This window comes from Embiotoca jacksoni, unplaced genomic scaffold (assembly GCF_022577435.1).
Source record: "Embiotoca jacksoni isolate LCO1_2020_lvr unplaced genomic scaffold, fEmbJac1.0.p SCAF_8, whole genome shotgun sequence".
Taxonomy (NCBI): domain Eukaryota; kingdom Metazoa; phylum Chordata; class Actinopteri; family Embiotocidae; genus Embiotoca; species Embiotoca jacksoni.
Window position 1 is genome coordinate 17894844 of NW_027185436.1, and position 20125 is coordinate 17914968.

The 20125-nt window shown below is 41.4% G+C and overlaps 3 protein-coding genes across 3 annotated transcripts; 1 reads left to right on the plus strand and 2 right to left on the minus strand.

Moving 5' to 3' along the window:
- Nucleotides 1–22: 22 nt before the first annotated feature.
- LOC138191662 (uncharacterized) lies at nt 23–7343 on the minus strand. Its single transcript, XM_069138583.1, has 12 exons — nt 7260–7343; nt 6977–7065; nt 6709–6808; nt 6430–6622; nt 5983–6163; nt 5591–5828; nt 5102–5262; nt 4879–4983; nt 3392–3489; nt 3232–3310; nt 3052–3105; nt 23–135 (listed from the first exon to the last, which is right to left on the minus strand). Exons 1-11 carry the CDS (start codon nt 7264–7266, stop codon nt 3055–3057), a joined length of 1302 nt encoding a protein of 433 aa, XP_068994684.1. The 5' UTR covers nt 7267–7343; the 3' UTR covers nt 23–135; nt 3052–3054.
- A 489-nt stretch (nt 7344–7832) lies between these two features.
- On the minus strand, nt 7833–9424 carry LOC138191647 (BICD family-like cargo adapter 1). Its single transcript, XM_069138565.1, has 6 exons — nt 9344–9424; nt 9146–9268; nt 8788–8880; nt 8578–8638; nt 8358–8500; nt 7833–8027 (listed from the first exon to the last, which is right to left on the minus strand). The coding sequence occupies exons 1-6, from the start codon at nt 9422–9424 to the stop codon at nt 7833–7835; spliced, it is 696 nt and encodes a 231-aa protein (XP_068994666.1).
- A 5729-nt stretch (nt 9425–15153) lies between these two features.
- Nucleotides 15154–19830, plus strand: anxa1a (annexin A1a). Its single transcript, XM_069138904.1, has 12 exons — nt 15154–15202; nt 15769–15849; nt 16579–16669; nt 16939–17033; nt 17134–17247; nt 17588–17678; nt 17845–17924; nt 18472–18616; nt 18716–18811; nt 18913–18971; nt 19080–19202; nt 19332–19830. The coding sequence occupies exons 2-12, from the start codon at nt 15790–15792 to the stop codon at nt 19389–19391; spliced, it is 1014 nt and encodes a 337-aa protein (XP_068995005.1). The 5' UTR covers nt 15154–15202; nt 15769–15789; the 3' UTR covers nt 19392–19830.
- Nucleotides 19831–20125: the final 295 nt, after the last annotated feature.

A 20125-nucleotide genomic window follows, 5' to 3' on the forward strand; every position in this document is an offset into this window, starting at 1 on the left:
TCCCCCTTCTTGCTTCAATTTTTCTCCAATCACCTTCTCATCAGTTAGATTCCTTTTATCCTCCCAACGTCCTCGTCTTCTCCCTGTCCACATCCCCACTCTCTGGCTCCTCTTCCTCTTAATGTAGCTTCAAGGCTGACAGTGTCATAAAAGGAAAGACGCAAAATAGATATTATGACATAGAAGTTCTCCCATTTTTTTGAACGTCCTCCTCCTCTTTGCCCATCAGTACTGTGACCTCCCACACACAGCAGATTAGAAACAGTCACAGACATCTGTGAGGGAGGTGAAGAGGACAGTGAAATCAGGCAGTTCTATTTTCACAAGCTGAATGTAAAGACGCAGAGAAGCACATGTTTAACAAAAGAGGAGTCAGGCGTCCTTAAATGGAAAGTTATGTTCAACTTTTCAAAACTTTTTTCTGTGAAGACAAAGTCTACTGAGTGCTTATGTTCTCTTCAAGCAGGGTCCCACCTTGAAACTGCATTTTACAGGCAGACTAATGGGTCAGTGAGCTGCTTCACATGAACAACAGGAGGTTAAATCCTCATATAACTCTACCACTGCTGCCATAGTTGGGGCTACATTTAGAAACAAACGCTTAACTTCAACATCATCGCACTTAGCCAGCACCGCTGGTCGCTGATTTGTCCACCCCTCAGAGTGGCTGAGCAAACCCTCATTCAAACTGGGTTTCCAGACTAAAATCACAGCGAACACTGAAGCTGTGAGCGACAGTCGAGCGAAGTCAGGCTCAACGATATTTGCCTATTCATAAATTCTGGTCTTACGGTGAGTCAGAAAGAATAGATGTAAGTTTGATTATTTTATACATGGCTATTAAAGTCTTTGTGGAAAAGATAAATATTATTATCCAAAGCAAATTATTTCTAGATTTCTTTTATTACATCTGAATGGGATTTTTAAAGATTTTTGTTCCGTGGGTTTTGACAAATCAAGTGATTTGTGAGTAAAATCCATCCTTATTTCTGTGTTTCTAAAATTGGTTCATCTGTCCCAGAGTTAGTTAATGTTATGTAATTTTGAAGTAAATTCTTCTTAACTTTTGTTCACACACATTCCTTGAATTCTTTTCTTAATTCACTGGCATTAATTGTGTGCTATCGTATCTGTCACAGGTATTCAGTTTTTTTTTTTTTTTATTTATTTTTTTATGGTTGCACACATGCAGAATCTTTGAAAGATTAAGTCAGAGCACTAAATGTCACTGATATATATCACTTGATAATGTCAGCACACTATATCATTTTTTTTTTAATATAGTAAAGGAGAGGAAATAGGGAAAAGAATGAAATAAATATATCCTGCAATATGTGGTAATTAAAGAAAAATTAAATGTAGTTCAGATAAAAGCACTAAAATCTTGTCATGTAAAACAAGTTAAAATGTCAGTTTCTAACAATGTCCTTGTGAAAACATGAAATATGTAAATAAAAGAAAACATGCTTAATCTCTGTGTTGCATGATGAATTCACTTCTATTTTGATTCAAGTGTCATAAACCTAAATGTGTTGCTCAGTCCACACTGGTTTACAAGGCTTCACTTACATTAACCTCCACAGAAGAGGAGCAGGAAGTTTTGGTTTGCTTAATAGTTGTATGGATAGACTAATAGACATAAATAAACTAACACCGGAAGTAAACTTATTCTTAATTTAATCAAATTTAGAAAATGTCTCTTCAATTCTCCTGCCCATGGATAGTTTTACAGTTATTTAACCAGCTCAATAAAAGATTTGTTTCTATTTCAAAGCTTAAATCTGTAGAAAGACTGTAACTTTCTGATTGACTTCAAAGCCCTGAGACGAGTCATATAATGGCAGAAGGCCTGCAGCTATTTATTGTAGTGTAGAATTCCCAGTTTACCTGTGATGTATACAAACCCTTTGCAGCGGCAAATTGGTTTGTGGTGATTAATTAACCAAACACACCCAGAGGATGAGACCTCAGCCCACTCATTAACCCTGTTCCCTCTCCATGTGTTCTCTTGTAGCACACTGCGTCTTTGTCCCTCACTTTGTTCTAGTCCACAGAACTCACAGAAAGTTTAAACTATGGCCGTCATTAAGAATAACAAATCACAGTCAACATTTGCTGATTGGCCTCAAAGCTAAAGCAGCCAATAAAACATAGCACGCAAAGCTAGGAATCATGGCTGTAATATGGCATAACAAAGAGGACTCCCTGAGAGGCCCACAGTGTAGATTAAAAATGCTGGAAATTTAAGGCTGAGCCCAACCGCAGACAAAAGACAGTCTACTTATAGAAACTATTATGCTCCATCAGCACTAAAATGCCACCCAGGCTCAAACAACTTCTGTTGATGCCGTGACTGCTTCAGTTTGCGCCTGGAGAGAGACAGAAGCCAATAAATACCAGAATCCATCTTTCTGTGACTATTCTAATAAACAATTGCCATCTTTTCCATTAAGATATATGTATGAAACAGTTCAATGTCAACATTTAAGGGGAAATAAAACCACAGAGTTTTATTGCATTTGATGGATTAATGCTTGCAAATCTACAAAATTTCCTGCTAAGTTTAGCACCTTTGAAGCTGAGCCATCCTTACAGGTATTTATACCTTTTGTCATTAAATTCAAATTTTACCGAACTCATCTCTGGTCAGAAAAAAAGAAAAACAGTAACAAGATGACATTGTGTGATAGCAAGTTTCCATTCCCAGCCATCTGGGGATCTGAGCCCTCAAGAGTATAGAAACAAATCATGGGCCAGGGACACTTAATCTCTAATGGGCCACAGTATTGCCTTCTACCACTTACAAATCAAGGGCAAACTCAATGACCGACTGACTTCCGACTTGCCTCTTCAGTTACACGTGGGCCCCTTTGTGGTGTGGAGGCCTCGTTCTATAGATCCAGGCAGGCAGCCCCCATTAACAGAGAGCAACCCCATTGTCCCCATTGTGATGTCATCCCTCCCTCCATGTGAATATTTAAATAACTCTAAATATATGTCAGTTCTTAAACCACTTTACTGGACAATTATGCACAATGTGCGATACAGTACCGTTCAAGCATCCTCCTCTTCCACTGCCTGTCCAGATCTCAGCTTCATGATCACCTAACAGGAATTAAAAAACAAGAACAGAATTAAGTGTGACTGCTTCAGTGTGGTAGACCAAATTAATTGTACTCAATTCTAAATATAGACGAGATTTGGCACGACTGACTGTGCGTGCGTGATCACCTCTTTCAGCTGGGCGATCTCTTTGCTCTCCACATTCCTCTGAGCATTGTTGGTTATTGCCTTCACTCTTGTTGCATAGCTGGAAGGTTCAAGAAGTTCAGATTACTTTGTTTCCACACAAATGAATGAAAAGATGAACTTCTCTGTATGTGTTGCTCACATGAGAGATGTGAGAGTCTCATCAAGATTGCATTCTGAAGGAGAGACGTTGACAATCATAAGGGTTTTGGCATTTCCACCCAACGAGTCCTGCATCACCTGAGAGAGAGACGAGAAGCACAGTTTGACAGACCTGCATACAGTTCATCACCACTCATAAGAAATCCAGCCTGCTATCACGCCACAGTGTGTAATACACCATCAGCCCAGGAAAGGATACCGTGTCACTGTCACGATTTATCTCGCCTGGGTGCAAAAGGTACATGCATGTATGACCAGAGCCAAAAAAAAGAGGTAATGTAACAAAGTACAAAGAGTGATAAAGTCCATGTAAGATGGAGGCAAACGGTGGTTAGACTGACCAAACAGGCCTTTCAGCTGGGAGACCAGTTTGTGTTTGCAGTTTGTGAGAGCAAAAATCTGTGTGGATTATGTATTTAACTTACATTAAGATAAGATAAAATATTGACTTTATTAATCGCACAGTGGGGAAATTCGGTCATCACAGCAGCAAGAAAAAAAACCAAAAGTGCACACAATATAACAAAATCTACAAATACGTATAAGATATAAGAAGTAAGATAGATACAAAATTATTATTTTAGAATAAAATACACACACACAGACTACATATACAAAAAAAAAAAAAAAAAAAAAAAAAAATTAATAAATACAGTTTGGGATGAATGGAAAAAAAAAAAATGTCCGGTGCTATGAAATGAAATGAGATGAACAGCGCAACGATATTATTATAGGGTGGAGTTGTACAGTCAGAACAAAGGACCTGCGGTAGCCCTCCTTCCTGCACTGAGGGTGCAGCAGTCTGCTACTGAAGGAGCTGCTTAAAGCTTCTACAGTCTCATGGAGGGGGTGAGAGGTGCTGTCCATGATTGATGTCAGCTTGGCTAACATCCTCCTCTCAACCACCTCCTCCATGGAGTCCAGAGGACTGCCCAGGACAGAGGTGGCCCTTTTGACCAGCTTGTTCATTCTCCTCCTGTCCCTCTCTGTTCCTGCACAGCACCAGCAGACCACTGCATAAAAGATGGCCGACGCCACCACAGAGTCGTGGAATGTCCTCAGCAGAGTCCTGCAGACTCTGAAGGACCTCAGTCTTCTCAACAGATGGAGTCGGCTCTGGCCCTTTTCGAAATGGACATGCGTACGTGAAGTAACTTACGTGACATGCGTGATGTTACTTACGTAAAAGTGCTCATTTTAACCCAAACTATTATCTTTTCTAAAACTAACCATGTGGCTAACATCCTCTAAACTTAAGACTTTTTACTTTTCACTCGAGGTGAGGCAAAACATAGCACTGACATGGTAACCTCTGGTGAACCAACTGGTCTATTACACGCTCTGGCATTTGGTTGAAAAAAAATTACAAATAGCTTATTGTTCATTTTTGCATTTTCTGAAAACAAAAAAATGTAAATTCCTTCAAAAACTGAATCAAATTATATTGTCGCTGTTTTGTATAATTACCTGTGTCAGCTTGTTGTTCCTGTACGGTACATGAGGCAGTTCAGCTGACAAGGCGGAAATCACGTCGCCCAAAGCGCTCAGAGACTTGTTAATGGAGTTGGCCTCCTACAGAGACCAGGGAGGAGGATGGGAGAACTTGAAGCGGAAAAATATCAGATCCTTTTAATCCTCCTTACGATCACTTGATGGGCCGATCAAAACATAACACACTGTATGGACAAACCTTTAGCTGGTGGTCCTTGGCACCTGTCTTAGCTGCTCTCTCACTGCCTGCCAGGTCCACAAGGCTCAGCTTCCCAGTGCTCACACTCCCGTTAGTCAGATTACTGCTCTCCACCATGATGCCAACAATGAGATGGGAGCGGGAACTCTCCATATTCATCTCTTGAACAGTAAACACAAACAAAAATAAACTGATTTTGTTGCGCTGTGGCAGGTTGAGATTTCTCTCAAATAAACCTCACAAACAGCCAGGTCAGGAGTCAGGAGACGTGAGCCGTGACTATTATTTTCATTTTTGATTACTCCTCGGATTCTATAAAACAATACATGTGGTTTCACAGTTTGTTTGCTCTGCCACTCACCACCCAGTCCAGTAATGATGTACCTAGCTGCCATCCCCTCACACTGACTGTAAGTAACACGATTAATCTAAACCATTTAGCAGGGCCCAGTTTGAACTGAGTGGCACTGCACAGTATAGAGGACTCACTGGTAGCAGAGATGTGTCGGTTGGCGCAGGCCTGCTGGAACAGAGCGTATAGCTCCTGGGCACTCGAGGCCTCCTTTGTCTCTGCTCCTTGGGCGAACACAACCCCCTTTCTGTTTCTCTTGATCTCCACCCGCCTGGCCTGGCCATGGGCTTGAGTCTGTGCATGGGCCTCTCCAGCCTGGCCCACAAAGAGGTCCTGCAGCTTGTCGTTGTACAGCTCCAGCATATAGGCCGAAACCTGAGCTCGAAGGATGAAGACGCACAGGAAGGAGGAAGAGGAGAGGGGGAAAGGGAAGTGAGACAAGAGGAAATGGCTGATAAAAGCTCCTCGTAAAAAGATCTTTCCTCTCCCAAACAAGGTGGAACTACAGTGGTGATATACTGTCTGCTACCTTGAAGTCGAATTTAGAGCTGTTGTCCTGCACGATATCAAATATGGCAGTAAAGGATCTCGGCATGATCCCGGGGTTCTTCTGTTCCTTGTCACCCACCATAGTGAAGGTCTTTCCTGAGCCCGTCTGGCCATACGCAAAGATACAAACATTGTAACCATCGATAGCCGACTGAATCAGCCTGTGGGGAAAAGTATTTTTGAGCGTCTGAGCCGACATCATAAAATATGTGTAGATCTCTGTGTACAGGCACCTCAGAGACCTCCATCAGTGTCATAACCTTGTCTTAAGTTAGGTTATACTAGCACAAATTTGTACTTTACAATTTGAAAAACTGCTTTGTAAATTAGTAGTGGGTTAAAAGATACTCATTTGGGGCCTTTGTCATGGTACATCTGTGAAGACTATCCAGCATGTTAGCTGATTGAGAAGCATCATCACCCTCACCTGTTGCTGTCATGAAACAAGTCCTCCTGTGAGGCTTCAGCATTGAACACCTTGTCAAACTGAAACTCCCTCGGCCCGCGAGGGGTTTCCACGGTGACAGAGTACTCGTCTGATTTATCCACAACAATGGCCCCTCCCTGCGCAGCTTCGGTTTGGCACACTGGTCGAATCCGACAGAACACTCTAATTTTACCTGAAGAGAAAAAACAATTATGTGAAACCTCAAAATAGTAATACTTAAACTGTGAACAGACCAACAAATGTGGTGCATCAGTATACCTTTCATGTCTTCAACTATGTTGTAATATTTCTTCCTCATTGTCCTTTCTGAAGTGTAGTTATCAATTATTTTCTTTTTCTCTTCTTTTTCTTGCTTCAGCTTGAGATAAAAACATGACAACACACAACTGTGATAGTGCAGTACATGAAAACATGTATTGCAGGCATTAGTGCTTTGAGGTTGTCATTTCTGTGTTTGAATTCCTGCCCAAAAGTTTTTGTAGGACAGATCAGATCTGACCCGAGTACTGTGTGATCACAAGCTAACCTGATCCTGCAGCAGGAGAAGCTGCTGACCGACACTCTTAACTCCGCCTGTGGTCTGGACTGTCCCATGTTCCAGGATGTCCTCCAGTTCTGAGATTGCACAGTTTGAGCAGAGAAGAACTTTTAACCTCTGGTGCATCTGACACTCAGGGAGCATTTAGTGCTGACACAAAAAAATACAGGTGTTGTCATGTTACTATTACACAACAGGGCTGCAGAATGCATGTAATGTGATTATAGTCATTCATTTCTCATTATTGGTTGCACTAAAGAGATGCATTTACCATTCATTACAGGGCATTCTCCGTTTCTGATGCAGTGTAAAGCAATTTGACAGACCTCATAGTCCCTTACAGTTTCTTGTAGGAAAGACAAGTCTGACTCTGACCTGTAAAGAAAATCAGCATTTACACAAGTATGAATTTCGGAAAGTAAAAGAAAGTAAAAGGTAGTTCAATTTATCCTGCCATTTCAAAAGTAAGTGGTTGTTCCAACCATTAAGAAACCATATGTTGTTTATTTTTGCAAAATGTTTCCATGATCTCTAACCCCTCCTGGTCAGCAGCCTTCTCGCTGTCAGTACAGTCTTTTTTAGTCATCTGCAGACGGTCCAATCTGTCTCTGGCTTCGACCAGAGCAGCTCGATTGTCCTCAATCATTTGGTCCAGAAGAGCTCTACTCTCAGCCACTGCACTGCAAACTGCATGAGCCTAGAAAAAAAATGGTATGGTATCAATTCAACAGCCACATAACCAGGGTTCAAAACAGATGCTTAAGATATACTTCAGGATACTTAAAATGATTCATTCTTAAAATAACTCGAGGTGCAGATATATGGTATTTGGTTTCCACATTGCTCAATATCTGAGCAGCACCTTGTGTATGACAGCAGGAAGCAGCACGCTGCAGGGAGGAGGAGGGACAGATGGGATGGGACTCCTCTCTGCCTCCAGCAGCTCAGTGATCTCCCTCTCCCGCTGGTACAGACTTTCCTTTAGTTCCTCTAGACGGGCTTGAGCCCCCTCCAGCGGCCGATCTGAGCCACTGCAAGTCTGGATATAGAACCAAGTTGAAGGGTCAATCCAACAGAATTAAAAAGACAAACCAAATGAGAAATAAACAACATTTTGTGTCTTAGTTCCAGGTATTAAGCCATGCACTGGGTTTTGGTTTTATAGGTTTTGAGATATCAACCTCTCAAACTTCTTGCTGTCGTCTCTGCAGTAAAGGTGAGTGTAGTTTCAAACAGTTGTGATATCAGATCTTTGGGGATTTTTATTAACTGTCACACATTAGTGACAGGTAGTGATGGGTTTGTGACCGTAGATCTTGCATCCCTGATACGAACAGTTGACTGACGAGGTAACTTCACTCCAACCCACCTCAGTTGGTTGTTGTGCTGAAAGTCCTTTGTTCTCTGAGCTTTCACCTTCACCTGCAGCTTCCGGCTGCTCCTGTGGCGACACCATCAACATTTCTTGGACTTTTCCTATTTCTTGTCTGGCCATCTGGAGCTCCTGCAATGCTGTTCAAAATAACATGGCATTATTAAAGGTATTTATGGTCAGTAATTTAAATATGAACGTATGAAACTCAACTCACTGGAAGCCTGGTGGTTGTGCAGGACATCCAGCCGGTTGGAGAACAGTTCCAGCATTTTGCTCTGACAGAAAGACACAAACAAAGTTGGTCTGATAATTGTGTAGTAATGAATAAAAGTTGCGTGTTCTATGGCCACAAGAATGTGCTTTGCTTCTTAAGAAAGATGGCATGCTGTAAGAAGCTAGGAGGCCCGCCAGCTTGCTTTGCAACCTTTTCTCTGTTCCACTGCTGGGCCTCGTCTTTACTCCTCCGCCTCTCGGCTCTGTGCTCCTCCAGCAGCTGCTTGTTTTGTGCTGTCAAGCCCTAGGCCACAAACAGGACCAGGCGAGGAGAGATATTTCATACATACATACATACAGATATACAGTGAATAATTGTGCTTACAGCAATGTGGCATACAATATGTGCACGAACAAGAAAGATGAGTTCATTCAAAGGCTTAAAAAAGTGCACAGCAAGAAAGCTGCAGGAAAATATGCAAGAAAAAAACAGGAGACACAAGGGCAGGAAGTTAGTTGTGTTTGAGATAAAGACACAGTGGAGATAAACAGACTTATGAATGACTCACTGCAACTTTTTTCTCCCAGTCATTCTTCTTCCTCTCCACTTTCTCCTGGTAGAGGTCCAGGATTCTCCGCAGAGTGTTTAACTTGTTCTGGTAATACGATCTGATCTTCTGCACGGTCCATTCCTGAAAACAAAAAATAATTTGCATCATCATTATGTTGCACGTGCGCTCACACCAGACACAAACACACCTCTTCACCTGGTTCTCCCGGGCTGTGATAAGGAAGTTCTCCTCCAGATCCTGGACCATCTCAAGGTGTCTCTTCTTCATGGCTTCCATGTCTTCAGCAATCTGTTTGTTAAAGTACACACACACACACACACACACACACACACACACACACACACACACACACACACACACACACACAATAACAGACCTCAGATATCATCAGATGCCTTCGAGGACCACAGCAGCAGCAGCAGCAGGGCAGCCATGTGAGTGTGAGTGAGAACACAACAGTGTCTGACAGGGACTTCATTGTGTGTCTGCATGCCCTCTCTCTGAAGGAGTGGACACAGCAATGAGTCACACTTCTGAAAATATTGCTCACTGTTTTGTACGATAACAGAAGATATTTTATCTGACATGCTGGTCTGCAGTGAGGAGTTGGATGTTTCGTCTGGTGGTAGAAAACAGATTCTACTGTTGCTGTGTGAGATGCAGTATTTGTTCTGAGCTGCTTTCCTGAGATTATGTTCTTTGTTTTACCTGAGTGATGCAGAGTTCAGCTGACTCGTACGGGATGTAGATCTTGACATCTTGTGACCTCTCAGCTTCTGCTGCCTGATCTGCATCGCCGCCCTCTGCCAGCTGAGATTCCGACGAGCCTGCAGAAATAACATGCTGCAAATGACTGTTTACTTTAGAGAAGACACTCAATGAAACTGATGGTTAGTAGCAATCCTTACTTCTATCTCCTCTCGCTCTATCAGCCTGTACAGCTTTTATATACCTGCAGTGTCACGTGTCAACACGCCTCATCATCATACCTCCGATCAGTCGCAGCACAGGCGAAAATAAACTAAATGTTTGAGGTACTCGTTTACCTGAATATTTCGATGACTTTGTACTCCACGTTTCAATTTTAATTTTAGTAATTTTACTCCCTGACATTTATTTGACCCTTCCAACTACAAGGAATCAGAGGGATATATTGAAGGCCCATTGTTGTTACTTCATTCCTACCCTGTTAGATTATATTCATCTTGTGATCTTTTGGAGGGGCTTGACCCCCATTTTGGGAACCGCTGGACTCGTCTACCTAAATGTAAAGTAGTTAAAACTAGTTCCACCTCCTCCAACTACAACAGTAAAAGACTTTTTAAACACTGATGGATATTCTCAAATACAATAATGTCATTAAAATGCAGCCTCAGTCACAAGGGCAATTTTTATTTTACTGAGATCAATGCATGACTTTTACTTTGAACTATTTTACATTGCTGTATTGATACTTTAGTACCACTAAAGCACTTCCTCCACCAATGCAGCACACACCATCTCCCTCCTCCTCCTCCTCCTCCTCATCACTGTATGTTTTTACAGCACCTCTGTTGACCTCTTGTACGATGTGTCTCCTTCGGTCGGCACCGACCCAGCGTCTGAACGAAGCCCACCTCTTCATCCAAAGGGTTTTGTGATGAACGACAGCTTGAACAACGAAGCAAATGTTGGTGGACAGTTTGAATCAGCTTAATGAATGGAGTGATAGGAAAGGGAAAGAAGAGGCCATAGATTCCACTTGTGCCAATGTCATGTTATGCGGTATTGCATTTAAAATTTTCACAACATGCTCATTAATAAAACAACAGTTGTAACTTATATCCTCATAACAGAAAACATTTTTATAATAATCAGGTTCACAAACTTATTTCAGATTACTAATTGTGTCTGTTTTTATTTATTTCCCAGCAATTTAAAAGTTGTTTAAAGGAATAAAAAAGCAAATGTTTAATTAAACAATCACAATACTCTTCAATGTCAAACTTGTATAATAGATTTACTGAATGCTGGAGCTAATAAATTACTTCACCAGTTCTAAAGTGGAATTGTGCTCAAGCCCTGATTAAATTGTGATTTTAACCGATCAAACCATTGAGCCTCTTCTATAAATCTGAATTGTAGATTTTTGCATTTATGATCATTGTTTTGCACTTAGGTGGACGCAGTCTTGGGGAAAAGAAAAAAAACACAAAAATTCCATTTAAACATTTGCAGTTTATTTATAAGATTTAAAACATGTTTTACATATTTATGATGATGATTAGGGATGTTTATTTAAATGTCTAAATATTACACTCAAAATGCAGATCATTTCAATAACTGCAATCATTTTATAGTGAACTCAGTAGTTAGTCCCTGTTTATTTTCATTTTTATCTTAGATGCATACATGTTCCCAGTCTTATCTAAAATACTGACACATTCCACAAAATGACTCTGAATATTTCATCACCCTCTCCCCTTTACCCTCTACCCTCTTTATTTCCTCGAACAGGAATGTGGGCGTGTCGTCATGCTGTTACTTTCCTTCCAGAAACACCTTTCAGTAAAGAAACAGAAATTATGTGATGAATCACAGGGAGAGTTGGAGTTGCAGTTTGTCTGCTGGAGGAGCTTTAGAGCAGACAGACGGTGAACCCAAAAGGCGGAAAATAGAGCTAAACCGAAGGAGTCTACAGGGCTGACCTGCTGTGTTGTCCTCATACTGGTCAAACTGTGAGTTGTGAATGATTGGACGTGGCCTCTCCTCCTTCAGCTCTGGTACACTGCCTGGTAAATCTTCCAGCACCTGCACTGCTACTGGGACCTGACGAGACCGCGAGGACTCCACCGGGTCCTCAGAGCAAGACCTGACAGTTGTCTCCCAGGCAACTGAGACACAAAATAATATTCAAATGGTGTGCATGATGTAAAATTTTAATCTGCAATACATATATATTTTGTGTTTACCCAAGGACCTCTGCATGGATGTCAAATTGTGAAACCACACAAAACGCATCTGTCTTTAATTCTGCAATGACTACCAGCTGATTGTATTGCCATTTAAGTCTGCATATACTTGTCTTTTATCATGTGTCTTTGCATGTGTATGTGTTTAAATCTTTTTCTGGTGAACTCAGCTGGCCCTCAGATCCAGATCTCCAACCAGACCCTGCCAGGAACAATGGGTTATGTTTGTTCTGATACACTGGAAGCTTCACTGCTTCACAATGAAGGCAGCCAAGCAGCTGAAATATTTAAACCTCATCTAACTTCACCTGTCTGCCTGCAGCACATCTATCAGACACAAAGCAGACTCTTCTATAACACATTATATCACAGGAAAACACAAGGATTCCATGATCAACATACAGATGAATATAAGCCTTTGTCAATGTGCGTTTGTTTGTTCGTTGTTGGTGTGTTTTACACTCACGTTGCTTGCCTGCAGGGGCCACAGAGTGATGTCTCCCCACTTTCTTCCCCAGGAAGGTCAGTGAATAGGGTCCATTCTCAGCTCCAGAGGAGTTCACATACATTGTGTCTATAACTGTGAGTTGGCTGTCACTACTGTTCTTGTGTTTGGTCTTTGTAAATTAATGTTATGTAACTGGATTAGTCCAAAATCTGCAGAGAAAAGAAGATGGTTAAAATCATTCTGAAGGCCAGAAAGATGGAAATTTTTTATTCATATGGAACTGAAAATCTCCAGATATTTCAATCTAAATTATGAACTCCTGTTCAACCCTCAAACTATTTGCAGATGTCAGAAAGCTCACTCAGCAGATCCACTCGGGGAGTGTAATCCAGTTGTCAGCCTCTCCAAGCTACTATAAGCTGCAAGCTTCTCAACAGGAAAAACTGAATATCACAAACTTTGACTTGGTGTCTATGTTGTCTTTTTTTCAGCTTTCCGATTTTCACGGTGCAGTATCAGAACAAATCTTCCCTCTCACCGGGCACCTTCTCACAAAGCCAGTTCTTTCAAAAAATATACACACGAATCAACCAGAAAACATTTACTTTTAAGAGTGTAGAGAGGATGACAGGATGAAACAAGTCTAACTAAAAAGTCCTACCTGCTTCTCGGAGTAGATAAGATCCCTTCGATGTGATTTAGTGCGGTTTGGGTGCTGCTATGTTGACGAGGAGGACCAGGATGAGTTGATTCTGATCTCTCTGGGGAACCAAACTCTCAACAGTGTTTAAATATTAACCCTGCAGAGATGGAGTTTCACCAGGCACTCCACAGAGCCTGATGGTAAAAAGATGCCCCAAACAGTCCTCAGGTTTCCCGTGTGTAAAATAGAGATTGTAACTGGATGCGCTCTCACATTTACAGGCACACATATATAGTATGTACACACACTCACTTCACTTAGTCCCTCTTGTTTGTTTGTTTTCCTGGAGACACCACATTTTCCTGAATTGTTAGGGTCAAAATAATAAAGCTGAAATAGGCCACCAACATCCACACTGAGGAGAATCAGTGAATGATATTTACACAGGTTTACTGTAATGAAGAGAAAATGATACGTTCTAGCATATAAAAATTAGATATTTGCTACAGTGATTTGTCCATATTTCTTCTAAAGGTGTAATTATGGAGTAAAATCAACCTTCATGATCCCTGCTGCCTCTGCTCTTACTGCAGGTATCGAGTCTTCTTGCGCTGTTGTTCTTGGATGAGCCCCTCAGAGAGGATTTCCTTTCTCTTTTAGATCAGGGGACTTATTTGGAACATTTGGACCACAGCTTGAGCATCTGTTTAACACACCTTACTTAGAGCTAAATCCACCCATGATGCCACTTTGATGAAAACACCGGTCTGCCTGCTCTTTCTTTTTTCACAATCCAAACCCTGCTCTGACTTTATTGTACAAAGTGTCACTTTGTGAAATAACTTCAATAATAAATAAGCTTGTGTCATTAAACGCAATAGCACAAGTCACAACAGGGAAAGATTAGCTTAAAGATATTAAGAAATTGCATGATGGAAGTTTGAATGTTTGTCATCAAGGGCATGTCAAATTTTGCTTGTTTAGTATGATAAAGGGTGACTGTGTTAAAGTAAAGACGTCATTAAACAAACGTGTCATCACTCCATCTGTTAATCCCTGCTGTGTGAAACCATTCACCCTCTGCTGAGGCATGTAGCCTGCAGGTAGAGTCAGGCCCTGTCTCTGCTGTCATAACAACATGCCACACCTTATCAGACTCCTTTGAGGGATCATAAAGTGGACTTTGCTAGTTTCAGCTAGATACACAGTAGTGGATTCATTGGCTCAGGCTGTGTTTAAAGACACCTATTGATGACTTTTTTTTTGCAGGAGACAGCAGGAATGTCAGAGAGATCACTCTGTCCTCTAAAACAACAATAACAGCAAACTACTGCTGTAGCTGGGGGCACTCCAGATTCCAGCAGTGAGTAACACCTGTGGAACTGAGAGACCAGATGAAGAAACCTGCAAGTGTCCATGATGAGCCCCACCACGCAGATAAAGAGTTACTTTAAAGAGTATTGCTTAATTGTGCTGGGCTTTCACCCAAAAACATCAATAGAGGCTAATACAGAGAAAAGGTGAAACTACTGAGCTAAAAAACTAAAGTTATCAAAATAACCTAATCCGTGTTGCAGGCAAATTCCGTTTTAGTGTATAAATAGTATACTTTTGTAATCTAAATGTTTAAAGGAGACAATCACGTGTGTAGCAAATAAAGTAACACGATAATTAAATATGTAACAAATAAGATGCATGATAGTGTAGAAGTAGCCTACATCATACTCCCTGTTCCAGATGTCTTCCAGGTGTTAGATTATGACCATATGTGCTGGAGAAACTCTTCCTACTTTTTACGCATTGCATACTGGTGCTGCGTTATGGACGGGGCTGCGTTGAGCTCTGCTTTCCACGGCAGTGGTTCAGTCCAATGGTAGCTGTGGAGGGGAGTATCTTATGGGCTGGACCGGTTACTAGGTGGAGTTTGTGTTGGAGTATAAATAAACTCTTTGTGTCTCTCCAACGTCTCTGGAACCTCAGTGAGACAAACTTCATTCCTCTAAGGCCAAACGGTAAGTCATTTTCCTCCCATAAAAAAATCTCGGATCTGTTCTCTGTGTGATCTCTGTGTGATCTGAAGTTTGCGACTTTAACAGAGTTTGGAACAACATGTGATGGCTTTAAGTCTCCTCTCCCTAAAGGTATTGATTTAAACTCTGAGGGTGTGGTTGGGGAAATAACGGAAAGAGGTTTTGGAGTCACGTTTCACGGACTGGACTAAGGAAAAGCAAACACATTTTCTTTCTTTCTTCAACTAACAAGTTAAAGAACTCAATCAGAATAAGAGTGACAATCTCTTCTTTAAATACCATCTACAATATGTTCAGTGGGCTGTGTTTTATTATAATTTAAGATGCTTTACTATTTCCTCCAGCAGGTCACTTTCTAAACATTAAATGCTACTTTAGACATTTGGATCACATCAGTCTCTTCTCTTCTCTTCTCTTCTCTTCTCTTCTCTTCTCTTCTCTTCTCTTCTCTTCTCTTCTCTTCTCTTCTCTTCTCTTCTCTTCTCTTCTCTTCTCTTCTCTTCTCTTCTCTTCTCTTCTCTTCTCTTCTCTTCTCTTCTCTCCTACAGACAGACTCCAGCAGTCCCACCATGTCTTTCATCCAAGCCTTCTTGCAGCAAACTGTCTATCTGGGCATGCCCGATGAGTCAGTAAGTAACTCTGTGGCTCTGTTCCAGTTGCTAAGGCCAACTGCTGTTTTTTCCCCCCCTTTTTTTCCCTCTTCCTGTGGTATGCTGGGGTGGAAAAAATGATCAGGCAGTGAGGGAAGGAGGGAGGTGTAGATAGCTCGGGAAAAGAATGAATGAGTTTAAAGGTGGAGGAAGGAAAGGGAGATAGGCAGAGCAAACAAATAAGATGTTAGCGGTCATTAAAGTGAAAGGGTGTCTGGACTGTAAAGATTATATGCAAAAAGAAATGACCAAACTAAGTCTTGTGACTGTGTGACTCACAGAAGCAGGAATTTGTGCCCCTCCCTTTTATAAACTCTGCAAACAGAACAAAATGCTACTTCTCCTTTGCCTGGTTTCTTAAAGTGAACTAAGGGAAAGTTTCATAACATTATCCAGCATGATTTCAGTCTGTACTCTGACTTTACTGTAATATTCAGTTCAGTCCAACAGGGGCGTGTCCAAACAGTTTAAAGGGCGCTGTCATGGGTTGGAGGGCTTAGAGGTGCAGGGTCAGAGCCAAGGGAGACATAAAACCTGTTTTGTCTGTTTTAAGATGGAGGATAGATAGAGGAAGTGTGTGAAAAGAAATCTGTCAGTTGTAGCACTTGTATCCTGATGGAATTTGAAAAAAAACAACACAATTTTACAACCTACTTCCTACACACCAGTATTTACCAAACACACAATAATCTGTGATATGTCTCCCAGGTCTTAAAGAACGAGGGAACGGTAACAGCAGCACCCAATTTCAGCCCCAGTGGAGATGTGTCAGTCTTGGACAAGGCCATCAAAACAAAAGGTGAGCATAAAATGGACACAGTGATCCTTCGGAGCATGTGTGAACACGTTTGGGTTTTGCAATGTCTTTTCTTCAAGCATGACGTGATGTTCCTGTGTTAAGAACCTTAACACCCTCTGCTGGCTATCATGCATCATTACTACACATTCGATAGAAATGTGTATGATAGAAAGTCACCTCCTTTCTCTGTGGGCCCCCCTCACACAGAAGTACAAATATTGACTGTGCTGTTGTACAAATGCAGAATGACAGAAATCATTACTCTGCAGGCGTGGATGAGAGCACCATCATTGAAATTTTGGTGAAAAGGAGCAATGAGCAGAGACAGCAGATCAAAGAGGCTTACCAGCAGGCCAGTGGCAAGGTAATGAGCATTACACGTTCACAGGAGGAAGGTCGATACACATTGGCTTTTGTTTCAAAGCAGTTCATGCTATATTTACTCATCTGTTGTTGCCCCACAGCCTCTGGAAACCGCCCTGAAAACCGCCCTGAAGGGAGATCTGGAGGACGTGGTGCTGGCTCTGCTGAAAACACCGGCCCAGTACGATGCCCAGCTGCTCAAACTGGCTATGAAGGTACACACACACACACACACACACACACACACACACACACACACACACACACACACACACACACACACACACACACACACACACACACACGTCTCACTTAAAATGAGCCCTGATAGAAATGTATAAACCCCTCAAACCTTTAGAAACCAAGGCTACTCAAACACATCTGTGGTGAATGCGTTGGTCTCACCATCATTTGTTATTTTGGGCGTATGATGATATCCACCCACTTCCACATATCATCTGTTGTTTTCTTAATGGGAGGCTAAAAGGTGTTTCAGTTTGTGAAGAATAAGGGGGTCTTCCTCTGTTTTAATCTATACATGCATCCCCCTCTCAGGGTCTGGGAACAGACGAGGACACCCTGATAGAGATTTTGGCTTCCCGAAACAACGCACAGATCCTGGAGATAAAGAAGGTCTACAAGGGAGGTGTGTGCCAACAAAGTTTAAGCAACAATCCTCAATTTCCTCAAGCTCCTATTCAGAAATAGTAGCAACACGAGGGACAAAAATTAGAAATTTAATTATTCAAAACACAGTTTTCAAACTTTGATCATCAATTTTTGTACTCTAATGTCACCTTTTCTTCACCAAGAATACAAAAAGGATCTGGAGGATGACATCAGGTCTGACACCAGCGGAGACTTCAAGACTGCCCTCCTTGCACTCTGCAAGGTACACGTGTGTCCGCCTTTGCTTTGTTTCTTTTATTCCTCATTTAGTACTTTTGTTGCAGGATTTTGCAAACACATTTACCACAATCAATTATTCAGCACCAGGACACTCTTAAGTTCTGAGGCAACATAACACTCCCTGCTGTGGCTGTGACGGTACTAAGCTGATAGTGGTTTATGAAGAAAAAAAAAAATTACTCCCTGGGTACACAAACATCTGTGTACACAGATTTGGGCATCTTACAATGGTACATGCACAGTACAAACTCTAAACACTGAACATTCATTACATTTTAAATAAAGTCAAAGCTCCATTTTGAGAAAATGATGAGAAACATGAAGTTGCAAAGTGTCTGGTGGATAAATTACATTTTTTTTTTTTTTTTTTTTTACTTAATATTTATCAGGTTACATCATATTTTTCCAAAATTATTTATTTTTCAGTTTTCATGTCCAAGAAATGTTGGAAAAATATGTGACTTACAGCACGGAAGTCCACTTTAGTTGGGTTCAGCGTTGTGAACTTGCTGTGTTTCTGCATATCACAGGCCAGCAGGACTGACAGAGTTTCTGAACAGCTGGTTGACAGCGACGCCAGGGCTCTGTACGAGGCTGGAGAGGGGAGGAAGGGCAAAGACTGCTCAGTCTTCATCGACATCCTAACCACCAGGAGTGGCCCTCATCTCCGTAAAGGTAAGCTGGCTCTCTGTTCTGTTGAGTGACATCTATTGTTTTGAACTGTTTGTCCCTGTGAGATTTAACACTCTTCCTGTGTTTCCTCTTCTCCTTCAGTATTTGACAGGTACTCAAAGTACAGCAAAGTGGATGTGGCCAAAGCGATTGACCTGGAGATGAAGGGAGATGTTGAAAGTTGTCTCACAGCAGTAGGTAAAGGCACAAATCTGTACTCTGACTATTACTCAGGCGTTAAACCAGCAAAATAAACACAGACATGATTTTAACTTGAACTATTTCTTACATTACCACAGTGAAGTGTGCTGGGAGCAGGGCTGCGTTCTTTGCAGAGCGGCTGTACTTGGCCATGAAGGTACAGTATGTGTGGGCTACTACACACAAAACAGAAAATAAAAATGCCTGCAGGATGCTGTGCTTTCTGCCCAAGGCCTTCCTTAACTGACTCTTCTTTTCCCTTCAGGGTAAAGGTACCCGCAAAAACATCCTGACCCGCATAATGGTGAGCCGCGCTGAAATTGACATGAAACGGATCAAGGATGAGTACAAGAAAAACTACGGCAAAACACTCTACCAGGAGATTCTGGTGAGCAAACATGTGATGACAATAAACCCCGTCCCAGATGTTCAGTTTTGTTTTGGTGGGCTGTGATAATGCACTCAAGAAAAGACAAAGGAAAACAGTTTAAAGATTCACCGTCTTTGTCTTCTACAGGATGACACTAAGGGAGACTATGAGAAGATTCTGCTGGCTCTCTGTGGGGGTGAAAACTAACAGCCTATCACTGGGATCAAAACTCAATACAGCTGAAAATCCACCACGATGTCCACCTTTGGAAAATCACCTGCTAACTCATGACACGCATTGTACCTTATGTGCTTATGTCTTTCTTTGTGACCATCATGACATTTAGAGAATAATATGTAGCTGGCATCAGCTGATATTTTCATTCCAAGTAATTCCTGTTTATTCCAACATATGTCAACATTTCAGCATAGATATGACAGTGTTAGTCAGTGGTCCTATGCTCTTTAGACAGACTTTGCTTTGTACTCATTTGATTCTCCATCTGATGCTGAATGAGGAGCTGAAGTCGTTGATCACAGTGCAGCTGATGTATACAGGTCACCATGTGCCAATCATTTATGGTAACATTACCCTTGAAGGAGCTTCAACATTCAGCAAATAAAAGCTTTTTTTTTTTTTTAATGAAGACAGATATGTGTGGTCCTGGTTCTTTGCACATTCACATATCATTAAAATCAGCTACATGTGTTGCCAAATATACATATATACAAATATATGTACACACAGGGAGTAGGAGTAGGTTTCTTACTATTTTATACAAAAAAAAAAAAAAAAAAAAAAAAGCACGAAGTCCTCATTAAGCACATATAACGCCAGGTTTTCCATCATCATAATCTGAAAAGCAAAACGTAAAACATTTTGCAGTGAATAATGCAGAAGGAGAGAATACAGAGCTATTGTTGTGTAATCTGCGTTGCCAG